At 41.1% G+C, this 26,439-nt stretch overlaps 2 protein-coding genes and 1 pseudogene across 4 annotated transcripts in view; 1 reads left to right on the plus strand and 2 right to left on the minus strand.

Annotated features, from left to right (window-relative positions):
* Positions 1 to 26,439, minus strand: part of LOC148729825 (fibronectin type III domain-containing protein-like) — a 36,451-nt gene that overhangs the window by 7,167 nt on the left and 2,845 nt on the right. For 2 of the 3 annotated variants that reach the window (XR_016001176.1, XM_088759993.1), the window contains exons 2-14: positions 14,557 to 14,626; positions 9,833 to 10,180; positions 8,654 to 8,959; positions 7,588 to 7,699; positions 6,714 to 6,925; positions 5,080 to 5,221; positions 4,466 to 4,596; positions 3,936 to 4,208; positions 2,637 to 2,924; positions 2,057 to 2,368; positions 1,741 to 1,811; positions 1,019 to 1,378; positions 140 to 356 (exon numbers count right to left, since the gene is read on the minus strand). Coding sequence is in view for 2 of the 3 variants with exons in the window: in XM_088759993.1 (XP_088616119.1) it covers positions 140 to 356; positions 1,019 to 1,378; positions 1,741 to 1,811; positions 2,057 to 2,368; positions 2,637 to 2,924; positions 3,936 to 4,208; positions 4,466 to 4,596; positions 5,080 to 5,221; positions 6,714 to 6,925; positions 7,588 to 7,699; positions 8,654 to 8,959; positions 9,833 to 10,180; positions 14,557 to 14,611 (2,827 nt within the window). In the remaining variant the exon portion in view is untranslated. Of the gene's footprint in view, positions 1 to 139; positions 357 to 1,018; positions 1,379 to 1,740; positions 1,812 to 2,056; positions 2,369 to 2,636; positions 2,925 to 3,935; positions 4,209 to 4,465; positions 4,597 to 5,079; positions 5,222 to 6,713; positions 6,926 to 7,587; positions 7,700 to 8,653; positions 8,960 to 9,832; positions 10,181 to 11,237; positions 11,925 to 14,556; positions 14,627 to 26,439 lie in introns of those variants that run through there. The other variant, XM_088759995.1, reaches the window with a different exon arrangement.
* Positions 14,618 to 22,523, plus strand: LOC148729826 (uncharacterized). The gene is made up of 3 exons (XM_088759999.1): positions 14,618 to 16,414; positions 16,550 to 16,690; positions 21,984 to 22,523. Exons 1-3 carry the CDS (start codon positions 16,046 to 16,048, stop codon positions 22,497 to 22,499), a joined length of 1,026 nt encoding a protein of 341 aa, XP_088616125.1. The 5' UTR covers positions 14,618 to 16,045; the 3' UTR covers positions 22,500 to 22,523.
* Positions 20,928 to 21,942, minus strand: LOC148729827 (uncharacterized; annotated as a pseudogene).

Consider the following 26,439-nt stretch of genomic DNA (forward strand, 5'->3'; position numbering starts at 1 on the left):
ATGATAATAAGTTTTCATTCACATACATATTAAACTCATTTTCACAAGAATGGTTGAGCACCAGGCCTCGTTTTGAAAAAGAGGCCAAGGGTAATTCGGAAATGGGCTATTAAGCTACTGCAAGATAACTTAAACGTACCATCCTGCAAAGAGGAAAAATATGTTTCATCACTTGCTGGGCCTTCCCCTCCGCTGTTGAAAGCCTTTATTGCTACTGTGTAAGAGGTGTAAGGTTTCAGGTCTAAGACTGTCGTTGAAGAGGTAGTTCGCCCCTTTACATCGGTAGAGTTCGCATAGCTTGGAATGGCTCGTCTTCTCCTTGCATTCGCCAAAAGGCTCGTGCCCCAGTAAAAAATCTGCACATTTTACACACAAGAAAAGATAAGAGACCTTCAGAGATTATCAGTGGAACTTTAGTTAGAAGTTCCTCGACTCCGACGACTCGAGATTCGAAACACGACCCTGGGTACTTTCTCCACGGAAATGCAATTATCGAGGCTTAAGTAGAGTTTACAAATATTTAGAGCTATTCGCTGTTTGAAACATCATCAAATCAAGATACAAAGAACTTGACCCGCGATTAACTTTTTCACAGCCAAGAAAATCAAACCTCGCAACTAATCTGCGATTCTCGATTTTCTTAACGATCGAGGATGGGGCCTCCAAGTCGACACTATCAAGTTACGTTTAAACAATACAGTACATCTGTCCGTCTATGAATCTGTATTTAAATTGTTTAAATTTGTTTTAATCTATCCACATTATCGCCTTCGTTCCGACTGTCACATATAGAAATGTTGGTTTTGAGTCTGTAAAGTAGTTTCTTCCCGGCTTTCAGTTGGAGAAACCGAAGCGAAATAGTGAACGGCGCGAAAAATTCAGATACGAGTCGTTACGCGACCCGACCCAGACCTCTCTCCCTTTTCTTACTTCTCCGCTTCAATCGCTCGCGCACTAACGCGCTTCGTTTTACAAACAAAACGCCTGGACCAGGCTAACTGTAAGTTAAGTCCCGTACCCTATATCCATCGACACTTCCTCTGGCCGGGGCATCAACAGGCTGCCATGAAAGCTCCACACTGCGCGCTTGTATTTTCCCCACTTTCACATCTTTCGGTTGGCTTTGAGGTGGATCTTGGCCAGAACGGGATCGTTCGATGGCACTGAAGGGTCCTGGGCCCAAATTGTTCCCGGCGCGAATCCTAAACTCCCAAAGCTCATAGTACCCAGGATTGTCGATTTTAAAGGAGGACGCTTCAACGGGGATTCTGGTGTCTTGCCATTTGTCAGGAGCATCTTCATTCGCCGTTTCTTCGACTTTTTTGTACTCCAAGAAATAGTAAAATCCGGGTCCGTTCCAGTACACCTTTGGCATTTTCTGCCAAATTAAAATTAATTCTTCTATTCAATTCAAATGAAAATTGGTGCAAATTCTACAATAGAGCGTTTTCCGATCGAGTGTCGTCAAACTAAAACCAAAGTTATCACAGCAGCCAATCAGAAGGAAGGAAAATACGTCCAAGAGCCAATAAGAACTCAAATTAAAGATGATCAAATGGCCGAAAGCGCGGGAAAACGCGGGCGACCAAGTCGCGCCTGGTTTTAGTTTTGCATTTGATTTGTTGAGAAAGTGGCGCGAGTTTCCTGGACCAATCACAGAGCGAAGTAAAGCAATACCAAAGCAATCCAGGATTATTTTCAAGTCACGTGGTGAGCTTCGGCCAATCAAAAGGTACTTACCGTCCAACCAATATCAAGTTCACTAGCCCCCTTTGGTACTCCACGCAAGTTCTCTGGGAATTTCTCTGGAGCTGTAAGGAAAGCAGGAAGAAGTCACGAATAAGCGTTGTGTTCGAAAACTCTCGAGTTTTTCTTCTCCCTAGTTTTGTTTCCTTTTACGGATTTCTATGGAAGTTCCGATTTCTTTCGCTTATTTTGCGAGACAGAGGTGGTTCCTACGAAATGCAGGAAATTGGCGCACGGGCACCCAAAAATGATCCCCTCGCGCAAGCATTGCGTTTGACCGCTTTTTTCGCACACAGAAACACAAACACACCTAACTGAGATGTTCTACAAATTCCAGCCTCTGTGGAGAAACTAGGACGACTTGGGCCAAAACTGTTTACAGCTCTCATGCGGAAACGCAGAGTCGACCAGCCGGTAAGGTTAAGCGTGAGGGATGTTGCATTTGGGTTTGTCTCCTTGTGGATGAGATAAAACACATCCGGTTCATGGTTCGATTCCTGTTCAATCAAGAAGTGCAAAATGGGAGCATCATCGGAGGGTACGGTAGTCCATTCAAGTACTGTTGTCCGATTGATGCACGTTTTCTCGTTTATCTTGAGGTTCGTTGGAGGGAACGGAACTCCTAGAGGGAATAAAAAAGGAGATGCTGTTAATCACTGCAGATAAGTTAGTGATTAAAAGTTGACCTAATTAACAACTTGAGGACTGCGACTTATTTCTCTCTTACTTCTATTTCTACTTCCAGATCTGTGAATAAATACCTCCGACAAACCGTGTTCGAGTATCCCCAATCGGAACGAAACAATCTTCAAAAAGCTCAAATACCCGTGGGGGGTGGGAGGGGGGAACGTTGAAACTTTGAATCACTCGATGCATTGATGAGAACAAACCTTTAATATTAACTTCAGCTGACGCCTTGTCTTCCGATTTCCTAGGTTCAGGCGTGTAAGCGACACAGGTGTAAATGCCAGCGTCGTCAACACTTATATCAGAGATTTTTAAAACGTTTTCTCCTTCTAACCACTCTATCTTTGAGTTGTACTTAACAACTGCATCATCTCTTTTCCAGTAATAGTTTAGTTCCAGTCTTGAATCGGCCTCTGCTCGGCAACGAAGGTCGATGTTGACGCGCTCTGGAACAACTTTGTCCTCTGGTTTAACTGTAATTCGCGTTTTTTCTGTGCCAAAGAAAACAACAGATAAACGCTTTAACTTACATGAGTGACCAAGACAGAATTTCTCCTTACAATATCAATACAATATTAAGCAGACAAGTGATGAGAATAGAGAAAGCATCACTTAGGGGATTATTAGTTGATCCAATACTAAATTCTTAAAACTAATATCGTAAGATCTATAGAGTAATAAGGTTAATCCAACAGAACCAAAAAATACTTTAATTCTTTCTCTGGACGGGTTGTTCCCGTCAAGATTGCGTGAGAGATTCCTTTCCAAACTTCCCTATCAAAAATCTTTCTTGAAAAAGAAAATAATTTATCCTTCCTGTTTAAGTATATAAAGCTTTTTCCAGCCTTCAAAGGGATTAAATCAGCAGTGGCAAGTTGCCAAGGACTTGCCACGCTTTTTACTTCAATGACTAATCCCTAACTTCCACTTTATTGATCGACCACTTCCTGATTTGTGGAAGTGAGGCAGCGCGGTTGGAGAGTACATGTAAGTATTCCCCGGTTAATGTTCGAACATACACTTCTGCAACTCATGCTTGTAATTCACGCGTGTAATTTGAATGTGTAATTCAGCTACCGCACCGCACCACTCCACTATAAGCATATGAAAGTGTGCACAATTCCCACGAAAACACGCTTGATACACATGTAATCCGTGGGGCAATATTTGTGAGCGATCCTACAGCAACAACAACAACAACAACAACCTTTATTTATGTGTCAAATCTAAAATAGCAGTTATACAACCACTAACTGGGGACACTAAATACTACCTAAAAATTTAAGAAATTTAAAAATAAAACAATATATATGTACAATTTAAAAATCTAACCTAAGTCTTACATAAAAGGCAGTTTTCACATTTACTATCAGTCAATTTAGAAACAAGGTCTATTCTACGTATGTTACATTTAAAAGATGATATGGATGTCAGTTCTCTTACATTTCTTGGTACAATTGCCCATACAGCAATGTCTATGCTATATTATATGAGATGTTTACCATAAACAATTGCTTCTCCTTTCTCCTCGGCCGAGTTCAAGAAGTTCGTGGCTTTACAACGATATTCGCCCTTATCATCCTCACCAACATCATTGATCAACAAGACGCCATCTGCCTGAACAGTGTAGCGTCCATCAGTTGTGATCTGTTCACCACCTCTAAACCACTCGAATGTTGGAGGAGGAGCAGCTTCTGGTTCGCATTTTAGAACGCCTTGACTATTTTTAAACAAGTAAAAGGGACCCAGTGGTTGGGAAAACGTTGGTGCTTTAGCTGAAAAGAAAAAATCCAAATCACAGTTATTTAAATGCATAAAGTTGTTTGAATTAACATTTTGATCCTCTATGTTTGACTAGCAACCCTGAATCACGCATAAGGTCACGAGGAAAATGGAAATGATCACCAACTCAACAGGCTCTTGATTGTTCACAAATTCTCCTTGTCAGCACCTTGCAAAATGCATACAATATTGTATCGAGAATAAGCATTCTGATGTTAGGATGTCAATGATAAAAACTTCAGTTACTCACCGCGGATATAGATCCAAGTGGATGATACAATCATTCCATGCTTGTTTTCCGCAACACACTGGTAAACACCATCTTCCTGCATTCTAGCATTTTGGATCCTCAACTTGTCGTTTTCTATTACGACATGTTGACTGTGGAAGTCAAGATAGGGAATTAACTGACTTTTTTTTCCCAGCAATCTGATCACTTCTTCATAAGAGAAGAGTCCAGTTCTATGCCTTAGGGCAAAAAAAAAAAAAAAAAAAAAAGCCCTAGCAGAATGTCACCCACATTGCCAATTCGCATTGAAACAAAACAGAGAGTTACACAATAGGCTGCTATGATGGGAATTAAATGTGGCAGTGCTATCACTGAGACACAATATGAGCCCTTATTGGATATGGGCATTTGCTGGTATAGGGGGGTGCTTAATGGGATGAGGGTGCCTACTAAATAGGGGTGCAAACTCAAGCAGGGCACAAACCAGAGAGAAGGCACTTATTGTAATGGGGGCACTGATCAAATCACTGCAGTATTCTCCATGCACATAACTTATGTGCATGTAAGAAAGGCTCCACCTCTAGACAGTACATGTTTGAGTACAAAAGCCACCATCTCAGCTAGTGTTTACTTACTCTGATGAGGGAATTATCTTTCCATCTTTGTACCACTTGAAAGATGGCACAGGATCAGCATATACATTACAATGCAATGAGCCATTCCCTCGAATGTCTACCTCCAACTTCGAAACAGGAGCTTTCTCCCACCGTGGAGCGACTAGCCAGATAAGGAAGAAAATTATTCTTTAGCTTATTCATTTATTCATTTGGTAAGGAATTCCAAACCTTTGGACCTCGGTGCATGATTGTAAACTTCTTGATATTAGTTCTGCAATAGTGTGTAGAGCAGTTTCTATCATTCTGAGTATCGTGTGCATGAATTTGATGATGAGTTGAAAAGAGAGTACGTCCCTTAAAATCTCTAAATTGTACTAAACATCAAATTGTTCAACTCTTAGATCTACATTTTAATTTTCTTCTAATTGAAGACAAACATTTCCTAGTCGGTACAGTCGAACCTTGATTATCCAGACTCGTTGGGACTTTGGTAAACAGTCCAGATAATCGCGAGTCCATATATTTGAAAATATGAATGTTAATGAAACAACAATGTAAAAAAAAAGAAATAAAAAAAACACACTTTAAATCCGAAAAGTCTGCTTCAATGACTCTCCAAGCGCTCGATCTTTTGAAAGCGGAGGAGGTATTGCACTGTTTTAAACGCACTTTTCCTGACCTTAAAACAAAATCTCTGAATTTTTTTACCTCATAACATTTGAAGATCGAAGCTCATAAATAATCATGAAAAAACGGGACCAAGGAAAAAGTCTGGATAATCGAGGTCCGGATAATCAAGGTTTAATTGCACACATAATTATAAGCCCTAAGAATTCAATGTTCATTGAGATTAAAAAAAGTTCAAGTTCATACTCAAGTGACCCATCTAATCTAAGCTCGCCCCTGTTTCCTTAGCATAAAGCGACTAGGAGTATCACAGGATAAGAGAGTACATGTCAAAAGCATTAGGAATTAAGGAGGTTATTATGATTGGAATACATAAAACAAGCTACAAGGAAAGCATAAAATTAAACGTTATAAATATCAAGGATATTAAAATTGAGATCTAGGAGTAAAAATACTGATTGAACACCTGAGGGGGGGGGGGGGGGTGGTGGTCTTAAAATTCTCAATTGAAAGTAATGCTCTCAACCCCCACTATAGTTACATGTTTAGTTGCACCTACAAGACATGTCTGTTAACAAAGAAAAAGTCTTTTGTTGCTTATAATATTCTGGTATGAAGTCGAGGTATTTACACATTCCTCTACACAGAAATCTTTCATGAGCAGAAAGGGACACTTTTGAAAGTGAAAATTGGACTTTTGTTTTGTTTATGCTCTATCATAAGAAGACACTCACTACACAATAATTGAATTTTGCACTGAAATTTGTCTTTAAATTGCAAATCAACAAAAATACCACCTCTGACAAAACACAACAGTGGGAACTGGTTTTATCAAATTTCCATATTGTCTCCATAGGGCAAACTGTCTATTTATTTGATATTATCAATAGTCTAGTATAACATTGGTAGTTCCACATTATGGCCATATTCGTCATGGTGGACATCCAATTCCTGAGGGTGTCCCCTAGCAAAAGAGTTGACTGTACAATCAAACATACATGTACCATGTGCATCACCATGCTTACCTTCAACAATCAGATTTATTTTGTGACTCAGAGGGTTCCCACTGTTCATTGAATTCATTGCCTCGCATGAGTACTCTGTTGATTCATGTTTGTCTTCCTTTACGTCCATGATAATCAACTGCCGTCCAAAGAACAAGTCTGGGATGTCATAGTTATTTTGCCCACTTGTAATCGGCTGACCATCTCTCTTCCAGGTTATTTTTGGAGCTGGCCTGGAAGTTTTCAAAGATAAAGTATTGAGTATTAAAAATAGTAAGTCAAAGTTGTTTTTACCCTTAAAGTAATGAGATCTGATTGTTACTTGTAATATTTTTCGCCTCTCTAACTGTTATGCATTACTTTGTAAATAATTTCTAACTGATGAGTTTGAGTATTGTCGCCACCTGTTCACTGGATAACATTTGGATATTTAATGAAGAAGTTACATATTCCATCACTTCTGGGTCTTACAGGGTTAAGAAAAAAGAACAGCATGGAAAAACTACACCAAAAAGAGCAAACAAATCATGGACAATCATATCAGAATACAAGATGGATCTCCTAGTCTCTGAAGGAACAGTGGTCCAGGTTAATCAGATTACACCTTACAGCTCCCAATGTCATCAAAAACAAAGAAATCCACCAAATTACTGCTGCATGATACTTTTCATTCCAGCTTTAACCACAAAAAAAATTATAACCAATTTGAAAACTTTAACCCTGAGATAAGTGATTCACAAATTTGTCAGAAAAAAAAAACACTCAGCAAAATTACACGTACAAGGACATGTCAGTGCCAATGAGATTACAAAAAAGATTGGAAATAACTGATATCAAGATCTTTGGAGTGAAGGGGATTAAATTTTTTTTGGCAAACCATCTATAACTAGATCACCTTCCGACAGCAAGGCAGTAAAGAGTCTTGTTTCTTCCCTCAACGGCTATTTCAACCATTTTTGACAATGAATTTACTTCCCAGGAAGGTGTTCTTTGCGTCTCAGGGTCACCTAATATCAAACATAAAAGAAATAAATACAATTATCAACATAACAACACAAGTAAGACCTACACACGTATATGAACACATAAATGTATACTTAATGATAGAAACTATAACAGTGATGATAATAACAATAACAAAAACAACAGTCATGTGAATGCTGATGTATCCAGAAAATGACACAGGCATTCTCAGAGAAAAAAAGAATACTAAGTGCTCCCAATAAGAATGAAACCTACATGTACTGTGACCTTCTAATTGATACTTCGGATACTACCACCAAGCTACTCTTTGGAAGACCCAGAGCAGGCTAAACTGCTTATTTCTTTTTCAATCATACGCTTTGAAAATTCATCCATTTATTGCTTTATATTTTGGTATAAATTAGCTTTAATATAGTTTATGTATTAGTTGATGCAGCAATTTGGTTGTAACATAAGAAAAAAAATACATGTACAGTACTGGCTTCAGGAATAACAGCATTGCATATATGTTTCATACATTTAAATCCACCATATTGCAGGCAAGTTACACAAAAAAAATTATCATGTGCATGTCACATGGAAGTAAATACACTAAAATACATGTAAAAAATTACATGCAAATTCTTCACAGTGAATGCAAAATTTTACTCCCAGCATTCCATGTGAAAGAGGGCAGAGTATTTACTGTTATAGTTGGACATAAATTACTAGCACACATACTGCACACATAAATATGCCATCTTGCACATATTTTACATGTGTGCAGGTGCTGCTATTCCTGCAGCCTGTACTGTATGTATGCTCATTTGAGGCAACTGGGTTTGTAAACAGACTAGTTTAAAAACATATCTGCTCTTCCACCAAGATACTGCCAGCTCCATAGTAGGCTGGGGGACACACTTTGTACATGCCAATAGAGCACTGCGAGCATAGATAAAATTAAAAAAATTTCAAAATATTTTAATAACTATTTTCACCTGGACTGCTTCTAGTCACAATCAGAAAGCCAGATTGGTAGATGGTATCTGCTGCAACAATGGTACAAGCAATTCCTTTCAATCCTGAGATTTTGTCCACATCAGCTTGGGTAACAAACATGATGTGCAGCGTACCAAGTGGGGTAATGGCTATATGTTCATCTCTGTTCAGCTGGATGTTTTCCTTATTTGCCCAAGTATAAGAAGCACCATAACTGCCACCATGTGGCGGGCAATAAAATGAAAAAGGATCTCCAAGATTCACTGTCTGTGCAATGCTTGTTTTAGAGACAAAATCTTCAACATCTAAAGGAAATGAATATTAACATAAATTCCAAAATTAACAGATCCACAAAACAGTGCTGAACATTTAAATTCATGATAACAATTGTTCAAAATACCAACTTCAAGTTGTTTTGTGCAAGAGTAACCATTTTCTCAAAAATTCATGTCTGGCAAACTGCATGATAACCAAGAAACAGGAGAGTCCAAGCTAGAATTAGTTTTAGTTTTAAATACAACACCAGCTGTAACAAACTTTCAGAAGGTCTCATCAGAGGGTTCTTACTTACACTCTTAACATTAATTTTTGAAGTGTAAAGTTGACAAAATAAGAGCAACAGTTAATTTATGTCACATCAGCACTTTTCCAGGGATTTCATTAGAAGCCAGCAACTGGCGAACTCCAGCGGCCACTCTCCACTATCACCATTTCACCTCAGTTTTTACATGTTTGTTGGAAAATATTCTATATATTCTAAAGGCAAGTTTTTTGCAGATATTTTCTGGGTGTTGGGTGTTGGGTGATTTTTGTAACAAGTTCTAACAATTCAATCAACAACATGATTGGTTCACTGTGCACTGTGTTGAATGGACAGAAGAGAAAGACTGGTGACAAATCTACCTTGGTAACTGCTGCACTATCTTCCACCTACTTGTTTTCCAACATATGTCTACATCCGCAATTAATGAAATCCCTGCTATTCAGGAGACCTCTTAAATTCATTTGTCAGTTTGACTAAACTTTTTAGTCAGGACCTCAATCAGATGCTTGGGCCTCGGCAAGACAGTCCTCCCCTCCTTCCAGCTATATCTTTTAATGAGCAGTTTTACCCTGTCACACATTTGAGGCTGACAATTAATTAAGGTCCACCACCTGAGAAAATATCTGTCACTTACATGTTACTGCGACTTGCACCTTTCTACTGAATGTTTCTTTGTTGGCAGTGGTGTCCTTGACAAAACATTGGTAGTTTCCACTATTCTCAGCTTCCAGAAAACTTCCAGTTAATGAACCATCAGCACCAAGTGTGTACTTGGCACTTGGAAAAGTAATTTCAGTTTCATTGTGCTTCCAACTCCACTCTAGTGGGTTGTCACCCTGCGCATCACATGGGAGTCTGAAGCCCCAGTTCTTAGAAGCATCAAACTTTTTGCCAGACTTAACTTCTTCTGGCTTTATCAAATTCCCATCCAAGAAATCTACAATTCTAGGAGGGGCAGATTGTGGCTGTGAAACACCTTGACCTGGAAAAATAAAAACACCCAAAATTAGTTCACAAAGATGTGATTTAAGACCAAAAAAGTTATCTTCATCAAGTAACATTTGTGACCAGGCACAGGATTTCATACACTTTACAGTTAAACAGAACATTCCGTTTACTATTCGTTTGTTATCCGTTTAAAACAGATCATCAAAGCATTTAAACGCTTTGCTCACCTGTTTAACGTTATCAACAAAACGTTTAAACGGTTAATCTATCCGTTTAAAAAAAAAATCCATCCATTTAATGGTTGGCCTATCCATTTAACGGTTACTTGCATCCATTTAACGTTTTTGAAGAGCAACAGTATAAAACAGTCCCAAGAAGCATCGTTGAAAATCAATCGCGCTTCGATCGAGCGGCTATGTTGGTCTTTGCTTCAACTTCCCATTTGCAACTCTCTGGTATTAGAAGGTCTTCGATTAGAAGAATTCTCAATAGAGATATTGAGACATGAGAGCTCACATTACCTCACGAAAACAGATGTTCGTTAATTAACACAAGGAGAGCGAGATTTGTTTTCATGATTATGGAAATTTATTTCGATGGACGTGTACAGCAAAAATTTACCAAAATTGGTGGCTATCGGGTTTCTCATCTTTTATTTCCATTGATTGAAAGGAAACAGAAATTGCTTTATAAAAGCTATAATTACACTTTACTTTATGAAATCAAACACTAGATGAAACATGAGCAAAAGAAAGTTGCATATGCAAAATTGTTTCGATGGTTAACCGACGGTGAAATCTACAAATCTCGAAAATTTGGGCTAGACAATGGTTCTCAGCTTCTAGCTGAGTGTTTTTCTAAACATAATTTTTTCGAAACAGCAAATTCAAAGGAAACATAGATATATTCGCGTATAAGCCGAGATATTGCATGCAGGAGTAAATAGCAAAACAAGTTGAAGTTGGTCATTGACTTAAAAAAATATGTGGTTGCTTCCAACGGAGTGGTTTGTTGTTTTCAGAGCATAGTAAAAGTGGCTAACTGTTCGTCCTCAGCGTCGGTGTGGAATTCGTCATCCATCTCCTCCTCACCTGCTAGTTCTGCCATTTATTCGGAGTAGATTGCTTCACCTTCCAAGCTGTCTAGAGTATCAGAGATTTTGCAGGTTCTGAACGAGTGTATACACCAAATGCAAATATGGTGTCCAATTTGAATTGCCATTGTTGTGGACTGACTAGCCTCGTCTTCACGTGGAAACACAAAAGGATTATTACATGTGTGAGAGGCTAGTCAGTCCAGAAAAATGGCAATTCAAATTGGATGCCATATTTGCATTCGGTGTATAGAGCTTGCGAAAGTGTTTTAAAAATTTCGAAACTGACCAATCAGAATTGCCCATTCCCACACTTGGTAAACAAACTCGTCACGATCGATCGTCACCTGCTACAGTGTTGAAATTTGCGATCACGTAAAAAGAAAACTTATCTTGGCTTCCCTACTCTGTAACCCAATCAAGTAATCTCTCATCCAGCCTCAGATATTTCCGAGTGTAACGGCCCGTCGTTGTGCGTTTCGCTGACATCTCAAGCTCTCCATTAAAGAGGTTCTCTTGATCTTTCCTCTAGGACTCACTGATGACTTAGGCCTAGTTTATACGTCGCCCTTCAGTCGAGTTTAATTCAGACGAATTTGATTCCATTAAATTTGTCGTTCCGTCGACATAAATCGTGGCGTGGTTTTACGCGTCGAAATCAATACGGTCGAATTGAATTCTCTTCCCAAATGCAGTGTCTCTGGTCAGAGGTGTCACTCGAAAAGCTCGCCCCGGGTCGCTGCGGGCTCGCCCCGGGTCGCTGCGGGCTCGCCAAAATAAATTCAGAAAATGTATGCATTTCATTCGACGCGACGCTAGTGCAACACTAAAACTGAAGACGCGTTATCGATATGTTATCTGTCTTACCAAGACAAATTGAATTCGCTTTAGACATCGTGCTATCGTCGAATTTAATTGCTTGTGGGACCTTGAATTAAATTCGTCTGAATCAAATTCGACTGTAGCACGACGTATAAACTAGGCCTTACTCTCTGGTTTACTCGGAATGTATTTTCGACATCAATACTGCATTAAAACTCTTTTCTGTTTTGAAACTTTTGCATTCATTTCAGTTTGCTTGAGAATGGAATTCTTTGAACGTGGTCTCGGCTTATAGCCGAGTATTTTCAATTTACATGTTTTAAGAAGCTTCCCGATTAAAACAGACCGAAGTTTAGGGTCTCGGCTTATAGCCCAGATCGGATTATAGATGAATAAATATGGTACGTTATAATCCATTACTTAACATTTTTCACTTGATTGTGCGATTTCATTTCGGTCAATACGAAGAAGAAACAATGAAGGAACATGAAAAAAAAGACTTTGCTTCTCATTTCTAATTTGTTTTTCTGTCAAGAATGTTCAGTCCACATGGTATGATTGACAAATTGCTTGCTCTGCTTATATTTTATGCAAATTTTCAAACGCATTGCAAGCTCTCCAGAGCGAGACACTCTCCGCTCGCTTCACTCGCCAGTGGATAGCTTAATTGCAGACTAGTAATTTAATTTTACTTCGTTTTCTATTGGTGTCAGTCAAATATAATATTAGCATGAAACATCAGTCGCAAGAACAATTTGTACAATTGTTCGCAACAGTTTCTGATCAATATGTGCATGGCTTCCCGCTGTTCTTTAGCCCTCCTGATTATGATCCGTTCAAGGTTTTTGTCCATCCGTTTAACGTTTTAAACTATATCCATTAATAGTTTCTGTTTAACCGTTTAACACTTTAAGCTATCCGTTTATTTTTTTCTTGGCTGTTCAACGGTTTATGGAATCTGTTTTTGGACTTAGCTAAACCCTTTAACGCTTTGGACTATCCGTTTAAATGGATATGCAAACCATTTAAATGCTCTTAGCACCGGTTTACTATCTGTTTACAAACCGTTTATTTTCACCCATTTAACCAAAAAGCGTTAGTGTACGAAATCCTGTGCCCGGTCACATTTTTAAAGCTACTGCAAATAGCTTCCTTTTTTCTGTGTTGCCTTACAAAAAAAATCCTTGACATATATCTTATTAACCAAGCGCGAGGGCCGTACTGGGAGAATATTGGCCTGAGGTCTTGACAGTACGGACCAAGCGCAGCGAGGTCCATACAAAAAAGACTGAGGGCCGATATTCTTCCAGTACAGTCCCGAGCAAGCTTGGTTAATAAGAGATTTATTATACGACTGAAGTTCAAAGGAACACAGGTGCCGTATCATTTGGGACCATTCGGGACAGTGCCCGGTCCAATACTGAGAGAATATTGACCGCCAATAGAGCATTTTGATTGGTTGATTTTAGTTATTGGCCCTCTGACTGCCCGAGTCGTGTAATAAATCCTGGTATTGTATATAGGTAAGAGCAACCATGCCGTAAGAGCTAACTAAACCTAATTCAATAGTAAAACTGTACAATCAAAATTCTGATTATCTGAACCTTGATTATCTGAGTTTTTTGATTAACCAGACTTGCTTCTTTGAAACTTTTTTCCGTTAAAGAACATCACTTGGTAACATTCAATATTCATGAAAACTTTTTCCTGTCAATCAAAGTACATGTAATGAAACACAAATCTGCACATTGTCAAGTTTAATGCACAGTAACTATACATTGTACTTAAAGTTAGCACTTTAAACAAAGTGATTTGAGAATGTTCCTTCATTCTTGCTTAATAATGATTAAATGATACATATATTATTAGCTTTCAGTTTTAAAAGACCTGTAGCTCACTAATATTCATATTTTTTCATTATCTAGAGACTAAATTAACCCCACTACCCAGCCCTGACCCTGCAAGGTTTGACTGCACCCAACCATTCTAGACACCCAACCATTCTACTGCACCCAACCATTCTACTGCACCCAACCATTCTACTGCACCCAACCATTCTACTGCACCCAACCATTCTACTGCACCCAACCATTCTACTGCACCCAACCATTCTAGACACTGTTCCATATGCATCATTACAGTAATTGATAATTGGCCCATTAGAACTGGTCTCAGAAACTCATGGGGATCATCAATAATTGAGATTTTATCATACAGTCTCAAGACTGTGCTCTAAAAAAAAAATTGAAGGGATTCCACTGCTCTGAAACTGAGAAATCCAGGGTGCCCAGCAGAGGCTTTTTCTGCAAAAAACTGAGTCGCCCAAGGACAAAAATAAGGCACCAGCGGAGGGGTCACTGGGCACTGCTAGACCACAGTCCTGAGTTTGAGGTGGATCATTTGAATAAAATAACAAAAGGTGCAGGCTGTAATCTACACAAAAAAATTTATGATCCTTTATTAGTTGCAAATTTATTCAAATCAACTAAAATTACCATTTATCAGAGTCGCAATGCTTGACATCCAAAGTAATAGACCCAAATGCCGCATCGTGAAGACTTGTGCCTAGGAGGAAAAATAGCATTCTTTGAATCATCATTTACATGTACAATACATTTCGGACTCAACACGACAGAGTTCACACTTAAACTCCAAAGATCTGATTGCAAATTCCACTCTCTAACTGCAATACATTTCTTGGTAAGTCACAAGCTGCCCTGATGGTCCCTGAATGGTGTCATAAATAAGAACACAGAAAGACCTGTCCTCTCCAAGAGATTTTCACAGCAAGGTGAATCAGGACCACAAGTGGTTCCTCCTTTTCAGCTAAGTTCAAATTCATTCAGGGCTTGACACTAACAGTAGCCCACTAGCCACAGACTTGTAGAAATTCAGTTTTGGCTAGTGGTTTCCGATTTCCACCAGCCAGTTTGGCTAGTCGGTAAACAAACTGAAATTGTCATAACATCTAGGATGTCAATAGCCACTTAGCTACTAAGTTGAAAAGTTAGTGTCAAGCCCTGTTCATTATGCGAGTTTTAAAGAATAAATGTGACCTCTCACGCGAAAACGTTCCTAATGGTAGCCGTTCGAACAGTGAACGGAACGGCGAGCGAACGGGTGACGAACGGCTAGGCAAGCCGTTCGAAATGGATAATGTGAACGGATGAACGGCTAATTAAAATTTTCGAACGGATGAGGTCGAACGGATAAACGGCTAATGATAATTTTCGAACGGATGAGGTCAAACGGATGAACGGCTAATGAAAATTTTCGAACGGATGAACGGCCAATTAAAATTTTCGAACGGATGAGGTCGAACGGATGAACGGCTAATGAAAATTTTCGAATGTATGAGGTCGAATGGATGAATGGCTAATTAAAATAATTATCGAACGGATGAACGGCTAATGAATATAATAATAATTTATTTTCGAACAGATGAGATCGAACGGATAACGGCTAATGAAAATTGTCGAACGGATTAAAAACGGCTAATAAAAGTTAATTTTTCCAACGGTAGCGGTCGAACAAGTGATCGCCTGTAGAAATTATTTTGAACAGAACTGATGGTTTCGTCAAAACGAGTGCCAACACAGGTGTCCCAAGCTCTTGTCTCGAGCAAAAGCGAAGGATTATTTCAGGAAAGCGTCACGCGTTGGGTTACGCGGTGTTAAGTTATGCGAGGTATTTGACACAATCTGTGGAAAGATCACTTGAAACGAGTCGAAACTCGATCGTTTGAATAACTCGACTTCACTTTCGGCGCATTCAAATGGATTATAATTAATATTTTTACTATTGAATTCAACCGATTAAGATAAGGTACAACCAAGGAACTTGCGCGCGAAAAGCATATGATAGTTCGGAAGTTCAAGTTCAAATTTCCATAATCCCAGCTTCCCTGTCAGTCCATCAAAAATGCGTTGCCTTGGTAACTGCTAACAACTTGTGTCAATTACTGCCTTTTCACACAATCACAAAATGGAGAATTCAACGAGAGAAGAAGACGTTTCTAGTATCGTCACCAAAGTGCAACAGTTTTTACAAGTTGGGTGCGGATGTCATCGAGGGTTGAAAGGCGACCAGTGTTCGGATTACTTCAAAGCGGAAACTGTTATTAGCAACCTATACGACTGTCTCGAACTTTCTCATGCAGAACTGGACTTAGTAATCTTGGCAAACCTTCAAGCGAAACCTTCGACGAAAGACGATGTGGTCGCTATACTCCGCCAGCAACTTGCTGTTAAGACAGAAGAGTGTCGTCACCTGGTGAACAGGCTGGATGCCATGGAGGAGGCGACAACAAAAATTCTTTCCTGTCAGATGCAAATGCAGGAAAGCTTCATTAAGGTATTTACCAACCTGTGGTCTAGAGTTTTTTCTGCAGTTACTTGCGCAAATTTCTTTCAAAAAGCATGAAAGACGAAAGAACTGTTAAAGATTTGTATCAGTCAGGTGAACCAAATTATCTGTTCTACTTTACAGATGATGGAGAAAATACAAACATCTGTTTCAGAAACAGAAGATAAACTGCTGAGGAAAATGACTGTATTGGCAGACAACCTTTCCAACTTTGAGGCACACCTTGGCTCCTTGGAGGGACAATCCCAAAATAATTATTCCCTGGTAAGAGGTTCTTAGATATCAACTACTCAGGCTCCTGTTAAATAACTTTAGAAAAGAGGGCTCCCTTAATTTTCACTTATGAGTAGATGCTAGACTTAGAGCAGACTTAATGCAACACAATGACAATGCGTATTTCTCACACACCCCTGGGAGCCATGTCAAGCCAACAACCGCAAGCCTGACCTTTATTCACACAATAACAGCTATCAAATTTTACAAGTATACATGGAGTTTCAAAACATGAACTAGTTAAGAATCGAGACAAAATCTAAAATCGTTTAGAAGTGTAATGAACAACTGAAAAAACTCTTGGGTGGGTGAGTGGGAAGGTCAAGCAATAGCGGTCAACAAAAAACAACTGACCGCCTTACACATCACATGACCTTAACCCATCCCCAGGCCCCAGCGGTGTGCGGGAAAAACATTTTCCACTTATTTCGTTCCACTCAGCCAGTGGAAAATCACCCTTCTCACACACCCCTGGGAGCCATGTCAAGCCAACCACCGCAACGGCACAAAGCATAGAGTGAAAAACTAAGAGAAATAATATTTCCAAAAACAAAATCCACAAGGCTTACAGAATGGAACATAATGTGCAAGTAGCAAGCCTTGCCAAAGTCAAACAGTCTGATAAGGGCACTAGATAATGCAAAAATCAGTTCATAAGTACAAAAAAGGTTCTGAACAGCTTGGGATCACGCCTATAATTCATGAGGTTTGGTCTTGAATTGTCCTGGTAACCAGAAGCAGGGACTCCAAAGACTCCTCAATATAGTTATTCTGTGTCTTGTCGCTACGCCAACCGCCCTGCCTCTGGAACAGACGCTCAGGGACCCCAAAAGCTGCTGCGGTTGTAGCGCCTCCAGATCGCAGACTATGAATTCCATACAAGGCAGGATCTAGCCCCTCCTACCGCAGCTTGGCCTTAATCAACTCAGCTGCCCGGCTATATGACATAGGATCTATCCTAAGCTTCATTCCCTTCTTTGTGGACAACACCCGCCTGAATAGCCGCGACTTCCTGTCATGATTGCCAACCCTCAGAAACTTCTCAACCACTGCAACCGGGCAACGTGATGAATCGCTGTGAGCTATGAAAACCCACGAGCCTTGGCGAAACTGATCATTCTTCCTGTGTGAGAAATATGGCAAGATGAGAATCCTCAAACTGACGATTGTCCACAGTCAATCGACTCAGATCGTCCCAGCGAAGGAAGCCGAAGAAACCCAAAGCGAACAAAGCAGCTACCTGGATATCAGACAAAGGGCCTTGCTCGAGGCGACGGATAGCACTCTTAACATGGCTGGCTTCCAGAGGCCTCCTGCGATTTGGGGGCTTAGCAAGGATCCTTCTTCCGGCCTCCGCTACCTGCTGTATGAGCGGATGGTCACTCAGTTGCTGATAGCCACTCTTCTTATGGACCCAGCTAGCTCCATAGATAGCAGAGTTAATACAGGAGACTGAACGGTCCTGCCGGATAAGATGTACCAAATACAAGGAAAACACTGTAGGATCCGCTGGTAGGGGAGTGGCCTCACATTGGACGGCCCATGTTCGCCACGCTTCATAAGCACGGACATAAGTGCTGACTGTCTTCGGTGCTCTGTCCTGGATCAGGATCGCTGGTAGAGACTTCGCAAGATAATTCAGTCTGGGATGAGTCATAGTCTCCCCACGTAACCAGCCAGATAAGTTAACACCCTCTGGGACAGGGCTGGAAACTGAAAGAGAATGTACCGAGTAAAACACTGCGTACATCATCACCTCCATAACACTCATTAAAACATGCCCAAACAGCAAGACTTATAAGGCTTTACAAACTAGCCAACACATGCACATTGGCAACCAGCACTAGAATGATGTTCCCCTTTGGCCAACACGGCTAGGGGCTACTTTGCCAAAACAGCAAACAGAGCGCGCGAAAAAACTTTACAGACATCCACATTAACATACAGCCAGCATACACCGCTAACCAGTGTTAGCGGTACCCCTTAGGCCAACACGGCTGGGGGCGGCTCTGCCATAACGGCAACAAACTGCTAGTCACGTAGTGTTCACATTTAGCGGCTGTCAATCCAGAGCATAATCACAAACATGCTGTCTTGTTAAAACAACAACTGACCAGTCATGAGCCACATCATCTATCCAACTCCCACACGACAATGTTGGCTGGCTCAAGATCGCAAGAGCTGAAAACGAGGTCCAAAACAGACTTCATCATAGTAGTTTCACCGAGAGGAATGTTGAGCATATGCCGTCAAAACAAAGTTTGAGTGCCAGAATGGAGAAGGAAGGAACGCCCGTTGTGAAAATGCCACTAGCTGCTGATCCTGATAGGAAGATCCCTTCGTATGGTAGAATCTGCATGGACTGGCTAATGAAGGACTTCCAACTCCCACTCTTCTCCACCAGAAGTGGCCACCAACTTGCTGAACGCCACTCAGGAACTATCAAGGTGCCATTCTCCCTTCCTGCTGACATGTGCCTCAACACACGTGGAACCAGGTATGGAGGAGGAAAAAGCCAATTAACTTCATGAGACCAAGAAACTGTAAATGCATCCGCTGCCACACAACCTGGGTTATGATACCTGCTGCAGTACCCCTCCAACTGCTTCGTCTTCAGGCTAGCAAACCTATCAATGGTGTGGGGACCCCACAAGGTGTCAATGTAATCAAAGCAAGCTGGGTCTAACATATAGTCATTAGAATCCTCCAACCTCGACAGCTCGTCTGCTCTCGTGTTCTCATCTCTGCTAACCCACTCAACTGTTAAGCGCATGCCAAGTTCCCGGCACAACCTGTAAACTGCTACAGCCTCCATGTGCAGCTCCTTGATGCGGCTTCCTACTGACAAAACAATTTCTGCATTCCTGTTGTCGGTGCGATGGAGCACATCTTTACCCCTGACTTCATCTTCAAAAGATTCCAGCACACGCCTGATGGCAGTCACCTCTCTAAACGTAGAACTCTTTTCACTTTCCTCACGGGACCCAGCTGCCCCTGGCTACCTTATCACTCAACTGCACTGCAAAATCACCCCAACCTTGCCCACTTGCATCTGAGTAAGTAATAACCTCTACCTTCGGACTAGGGGACCATATAGGATAACCGCCAGTGTCAAAATTAACTTTCCAAAACTGGACTTCAGCTTGACTCTCCGGAGATATCAAGAAAGGTATGTCGCAGTGAACTGTTTGACATATGTCCCTGTAGAGTGCCCTAGTCCAGAGTCGTGCTACAGGGCCCAAGGCAAGACCCATGGAAACCAGTGAACCAGTGATGCGTGACAAGTGTCGTGCTGAAACCACAAATTTCTTAGCTATAGTATCATTCCTCAATTGTTTCAAAGCATCAACCCTCCTTGGTGGAACCTGGAAAGTTCCAGATCGCAAATCCATTATAAAGCCCAGAAGTTCACCACATTGTACTGGCTCCCACTGACTCTTCTCTTTGTTGGTGACGAAGCCACTCAACAAAACATCCCTCCTAACCTCTGCTGACAACCTGACTGCCTCACCTCGGTCCTGGTCTGCACCTGCTCCATCGTCCAGATATGTAAACAATCTGAAGCCTTTACCCCTCCAGTGTTTCACGAGTGCTCTCTGGATCTTGGTGAAGAGGTAAGGACCAGTTGATAAGCCAAATGGAAGGACCATGAATTTAAAAAACCTTAGCTGCCCCTTGTAGAATAAGGAAAATCCGAGGTATTTGCAATGCTGAGGAAATATTTCGATGTGATGATAACCACTTTTATAATCAAATTTAAAAAAACCAATCGCCTTCATGAAATAAGTCTGCTGCTGTGCAAATGTCATCGTACTTAAATTTGCATGACCTCAGGAACTGGTTGACATAACGCAAGTCCACGATTAGGCAGCGTTTTTGGGCAGAGTTCCTCACAACGCCCAGTGGGTTGCATACCACCAAGTCCTCACTTTTCACCTCAACTACAGCACCAGACAACAGTAACTTTGAAATCTCAGTGCAAATAAAAACATTATCCTCGACAGCACTGGGATGGTTCCTCAAAAATGCCTTCTGAGGAAGGGAAATAAATGGTAAGCTATAGCCTTCTTGAAGGACACGCAGCACCCACCTGCTAGCCCCAATGTTCTGCCAAAACGAGATATTCTCCCTCAATCTGCCTTTCACAACCGTGGGACAAGCAAAATCAACATTCTCGAACTCAAGATATCCTCTATATACACTCTCTTCTAGGGGGAAGTTCAGGGCATCACTGTTGACTTCCAGATGATTGGCCATTGTTCTGGTCCCATCCTGGACTTCCACTTGCGACTGATGCACGGCAATCCCGGGCTTAATGGCCGTTTCGACCGCAGCGAAAACACAACTGCCTGGGGTCACATGCCACGTTGGACGACATTCCCGCCGTTCGGAAGTTGTGGGTTTTTTCAACCACACGTTTCGACCCATCAACTCCTCGTGGTAGGAGCGACTTCTTCGGTTTCCACTTCGCTGCAGCTGCCTTTCGTTTCTCCTCCCTGAGTTGCTTGCTTTCTTTGATGGCCTTTTTTATCCGTTTTTCGTCGCCAGAATCACTAGCAAGCGGCTCGGCTGCATAACATTCCACCGTGTCCCACCCATATTTATCGGCAAGACAAATGTGCTTATTCCGTTCTAAAAGAAGTTGCTCACCTTCTTCGAGGAGCTCGGAGCTAGACTCATCATCACTCGTATTCTTAGCCCTGTCAATTTTATGCAAGACGTCACGATTAAGTTTGTACTGCTTTTTGTTTCCCTCGAAGCGAAACTCCGGCTCCGGATCGCTCAGTTTGCCATGTTTTCGAAGCTTCGCATCATCAATCTCGTTCTTCAGCTTCTTTAACTCTTTCGAATACAGTCTCTGCTGCTGCAACAGCTCCCTTGCCCAACTTGGCGGTTCCTCGGTTCGGTTTGGAGGGTCCTCGCGCTTCGGGCTTTCGTGCCTTGATCCTTGACTTGATCGACTATTACCTCGCTGACTAGGGCTTTTGTTGTATGGCTCAAGTCGCCTAACCGCCCGAGAACTCCTCTTCGAACGTCTAGTTTCCTTCGGCATGCCTTACTAATGATTCGTGACTAACTATTCGTAACAAATGTAAATAATACAAGCACTTTCGCAGAAAAAGGTCAAGCAATGGCGGTCAACAAAAAACAGCTGACCGCCTTACACATCACATGACCTTAACCCATCCCCAGGCCCCAGCGGTGTGTGAGAAAAACATTTTCCACTTATTTCGTTCCACTCAGCCAGTAGAAAATCACCCTTATTTTTCTCCTTGCTTTTCAGCTCGATGTCACGATAAACAACCAATGTGATGAGATACCGCCGTTAGACGTACCCATTGAGCCGTCTGGAGATGACATGACCAGCATTGATAAAGACCTGCTACTTAGTCTATGCGAGGAACCAGCTGACATCCCAGTTGGGCAAGCAGGAACAAGTTCGGTTTCCGAAGTCGGCGAAGAATTGATTGGTAAATGTGTGATCCCAAGGAAAGTGAAAACAGTCCAGCAGACCCTGGGAAGTGAAAATGAACGGCACTTGTGTGCTCTAAAGCTCCTACCATCTTTCTTCACCACTGAGGAACTTGCGACCAGCAATTCCGATGGTACCTATGGCAAAAAGTGTCTTGACATCGCCAAACTCAATTCACTTAAAGTTTTAGTTTTTACAAAGTGTCCCACTAGCAACAACGAGGAAAAAGAAAAGCTCTGGAAGTTCATCAAAAGTAAAATAAATTCTAAGTGTCGAGCTATCCGTAAGTTTAATACCGCGAAAGACTCACCTGATCGTTCATCCTAATAAAATTGAATACTTTTGATTGTAGTTTTGAGGAATAAGTTGGTCGTATTTCACTCCCTCCCCTAAAAAATACTGCGTCTGAGGCTAGGATGAGAAAAGCCTACATTGCGTTGGAATTCATGAGAATTAACATCATATCAGGTATTTCTGCGCGAGCGAACTGGTTGAAAGGTTGAAGATTTATTTCGGGGTCTTAGGTCTTACTTTTCGGGGTCTTAATTTTCGTAACACCCAGATGTAGTTGCTCCAGCAGTGTCTTCTCACGAAAACTGAATTAGAATAATTATTCAGTTCATTCGGTTCATTGCTAATTTTATTTTTAATGTTTTTACATGATCTCACATTTCAATAAAGTAAAACAGCATAAATAAACAAAAAGAAAGGGACTGAATTTAAAGAAAACCGCTCCAAAGTCTGTTTGCGTTAATTTAGATGTAGATTACACAAATATCGCTTCTTACTTATCACACCTTTGGCCAGCCATTGTCAAGTGTAAGAACAAAAGCTTTAGAAATACATATACGCATACTGAAACCGCCCATTAAGTCCACTAAAAAATTCCGAGAGAACATGTTTGTCTATCTGTCTTTAGAGAGATCTCTTGGCTTGATGCGCATTCCAAAACAACGCAAGAAACAAAAAGGAACTCTTAGTATAATTATACTCAAATCATTATGAATGCGCTAATCGGACGTTGCTTTCAAAAGAATATCAACACTATCACGAGTTTGTCAGTTCAAATCCTTTTAGCAAGCCGCCGTAAAACGCTAAGCACGTGCTACCATTGTCACTTCAAAACATGGAAGTTGAACTGAATTTCTTTCGAAGAAGATTGAAAGAAGGTTGATGTTCGATTTAGCTAGGCTTTGTTAAGCTTTTAATTGGCTTCTTCAGCTCACACATATAAAGTAAATTATCTTCAGATACGCCCGGTGCAATCTGAGTTAAGCAGTTTTCCACTAAACACGTGTCAAAGTAAGGTATGCCCACAGCGATTTGACGTGTGATTTTTTTTCCACCACTGATCTTTTGTCACACTAGCTGTAGAATTTTTAGTATTGGTTCTTTTGTGGAGTTTTGATATGCCGCGGACTTGCCACTTGTCTTTTGTCTCACTAGCCAGGGATCGCGCATTGTAAAACGGTTATCTTTGAGCGTGCGCGAAAAAATCCTTCATGGATCGAAAGCGTGAAATTCTAAATCACATCTGCGATGAACGCCTCGATTTATTGGAGGAACTAAAGGAAACTGAAAAAAAACTGCAAGAGACAGTTGCAGCTGTATCAGAACAACAAGCTTTATCTTCTGTTCTGGAGAACTATCATTCTGTTGTTGAAAGTTTCGAGAACATGCGGCAGGGATTAGATGAATTGGAGGAGAAAGTAATATCGACACTTTTGTAACTGCTCTATTTAGAGCAATCAATCAAACAACGGCTCTTTTAGGAGCCACCAAACACAGTAAAGTCATGACCAATTGGACAGGACTGACATCTTATTTTTGATAGTACATTGAGATCCTACTTCCTGTAGCTTCGGCTCTCTAACTGTACTTGAAGATGGGCTTTCTAACACTCTAGTTGGCAACTTTCTCTTTCCTGGAGATACTTTGTTCTTGTCGCTCGGCAGAAGGTCAAGTGTGGGGTTCGTAGAGGCGTATGACTCACAGGGTAGACACCGTCGCGCAAGAGGCCGGAAGGGATAAAATTAACCTAAGACCCAAGCCTCTTGCGTGGCCATGTCCACCTTGTTAGTCAAAGGCCAGGCAGACACGAACAAGCGTGGAAATTATGGTAGAAAACCTTCGTTTTCAGCATAGTGCGTGGGGATTTTTTGAACTGAGACACTTTTGTTCCCTATACTATTCCTTATAACGCATTCAAATCCTCGACGGTTTCTCGCGTAACTTAACACCGTGTCACACAACGCGTGACGCTTTCATGAAATAATCCTAAGCTTTTGCTCAAGGCTTTTGCTGGGACGCCTGTGTTGGCATTCGTTTTTTGGTTATTGTAAGCTCAGTGTTGGTTATGACTTTAATAAGAAGTGGTGGCTCCTAAAGGAACCGTTTTGTAATACCTAGAGTGCAATGTCGAACGCTCGACCTCTAGGATTTCCCCTACGAAATGCAATGAAGGGTCATTGGGAGTTTTGATGCGTTCTTGCATTCATTCAGGTTGACGGCAGCAATGTCGTTGTTTCACGGCGCTGGGGCAACCAGATCTTCGGTACCTGGCTTGCAGAATTGACGAATTCCATGAGAGGTCACACATTAGCGCGAGGTTGATATTCCGCTTACAAATAACAACAGCTTAATGAAGAATTGAGTAACCAAACGGTAAACGGCGTTCAAACGGTGAGGGATTTTTTACAACCGATAGCTCGAGGCGTTCGAACGGCTGATGAATTTTCTTGAACGGATAGCTCGAGTCGCTCAAACGGATGATGAAATTTTTAGAACGGATAGCTCGAGGCGTTCGAACGGATGATGAATTTTCTTGAACGGATAGCTCGAACCGTTCGAACGGATGACGAATATTCAAGAACGGATAGCTAGAGGCGTTCAAACGGATGATGAATATTCGAGAACGGATAGCTGGAGGCGTTCGAACGGATGGTGAAATTTCTTGAACAGATAGCTCAAACGGTTCGAACGGATGATGAATATTCAAGAACGGATAGCTTGAGGCGTTCGAACGGCATGCTAATCCATTCGAACGGCTGGTGAACGGCAATCCGTTTAAAAACGGCTAACCGTTCGGAACGTTTTCCTGTGAGAGGTCACAAATTGATTTAGGGTGCCCCATGGAACACTGGGAGTGGAGTGCATGCACTACTCATGAAAATTGTACATTTCAATGTACAACTTTGGAAAAACAATTACCATCAAAACTGCCTCAAGGTGACAGTTGTTCTGCTCCAAGACACAATCTAATTGTGGGAAAATATGTTATATCTAATTACAGAATTCTGTGATCACAGAAGGGCATGAAGGATATTAGTAAAAAGCTAGGTATTAATCAAAGTATTGTTTACATGTCTGTTAGATAAACATACCATATCGAACTCTTTGGCATGGAGGCGTTTCATAGAAAAATGCATTTTGAAAATTTTTATCCAATGGCAGAGAATGATAGCCTGAAGCAATCATTTCCTGCTCTCTTATGAACTACTTACTTGACGAGATTCCAAAGACAAAGGAGGTATCACACAATCATAATAAGAAAATAAACAGACGGTATCTTCACGCCAATAGTCGTACCAAAAACTGCTGTATAATTTGATGACTGGCGTTCTTGACCCGTATCAAAAGTTGGGTAAGGAAGGTGTGAGGACACTCAAATGTTTCTTTCGTCCTTTGAAGTGCAAGAGAGCGTTTTCCTGAGGTCAGTCGGTGGCTAGATGCGTTGTAATATTCAAAACAACAACGTATATTTGGAGACAGCAGGAAGCCTCTTTGTCACGTACAGTTAGTTTACAACACGCGCTCTGAAACACGAAATTTTTTACGAACAAATTGCCGACAAAATTCATTACATTTCCACGGAAAAGGTGCTCGAGAAGTACACTACATCGTCTTTTAGTATACAAAGAAGTCGCCCAAGTCACATTCAAATATAAACTCACAAAAAATAATTATGCTAATCAGCGAAAATGAAATCCAGCAAGTATTAGTGCATCCTCGGAGACCCAGGGGCTGAGTTGATTTCAAGTTAGGGCATGAAGAGCCCATGGGGACATTGTCTTACAAGACTAGTTCCAAACGGTCGCGGACATTCTGCCATCTGATTGGTGCCAGAAAATCTTTGTGTTTTTCTGCCCAATCAGAGTGAAGTGTGCTTTAGAGTACTTTCGTGTGTTTTAACACGGACATTATACTAGTAGCTCAGTTGCTCGCTATGTTTGTTTGGATCGTGCGAAGGAGATTTGCATCAGGTGAA

Source organism: Stylophora pistillata, chromosome 5, assembly GCF_964205215.1.
Source record: "Stylophora pistillata chromosome 5, jaStyPist1.2, whole genome shotgun sequence".
In the NCBI taxonomy this organism is placed as follows: domain Eukaryota; kingdom Metazoa; phylum Cnidaria; class Anthozoa; order Scleractinia; family Pocilloporidae; genus Stylophora; species Stylophora pistillata.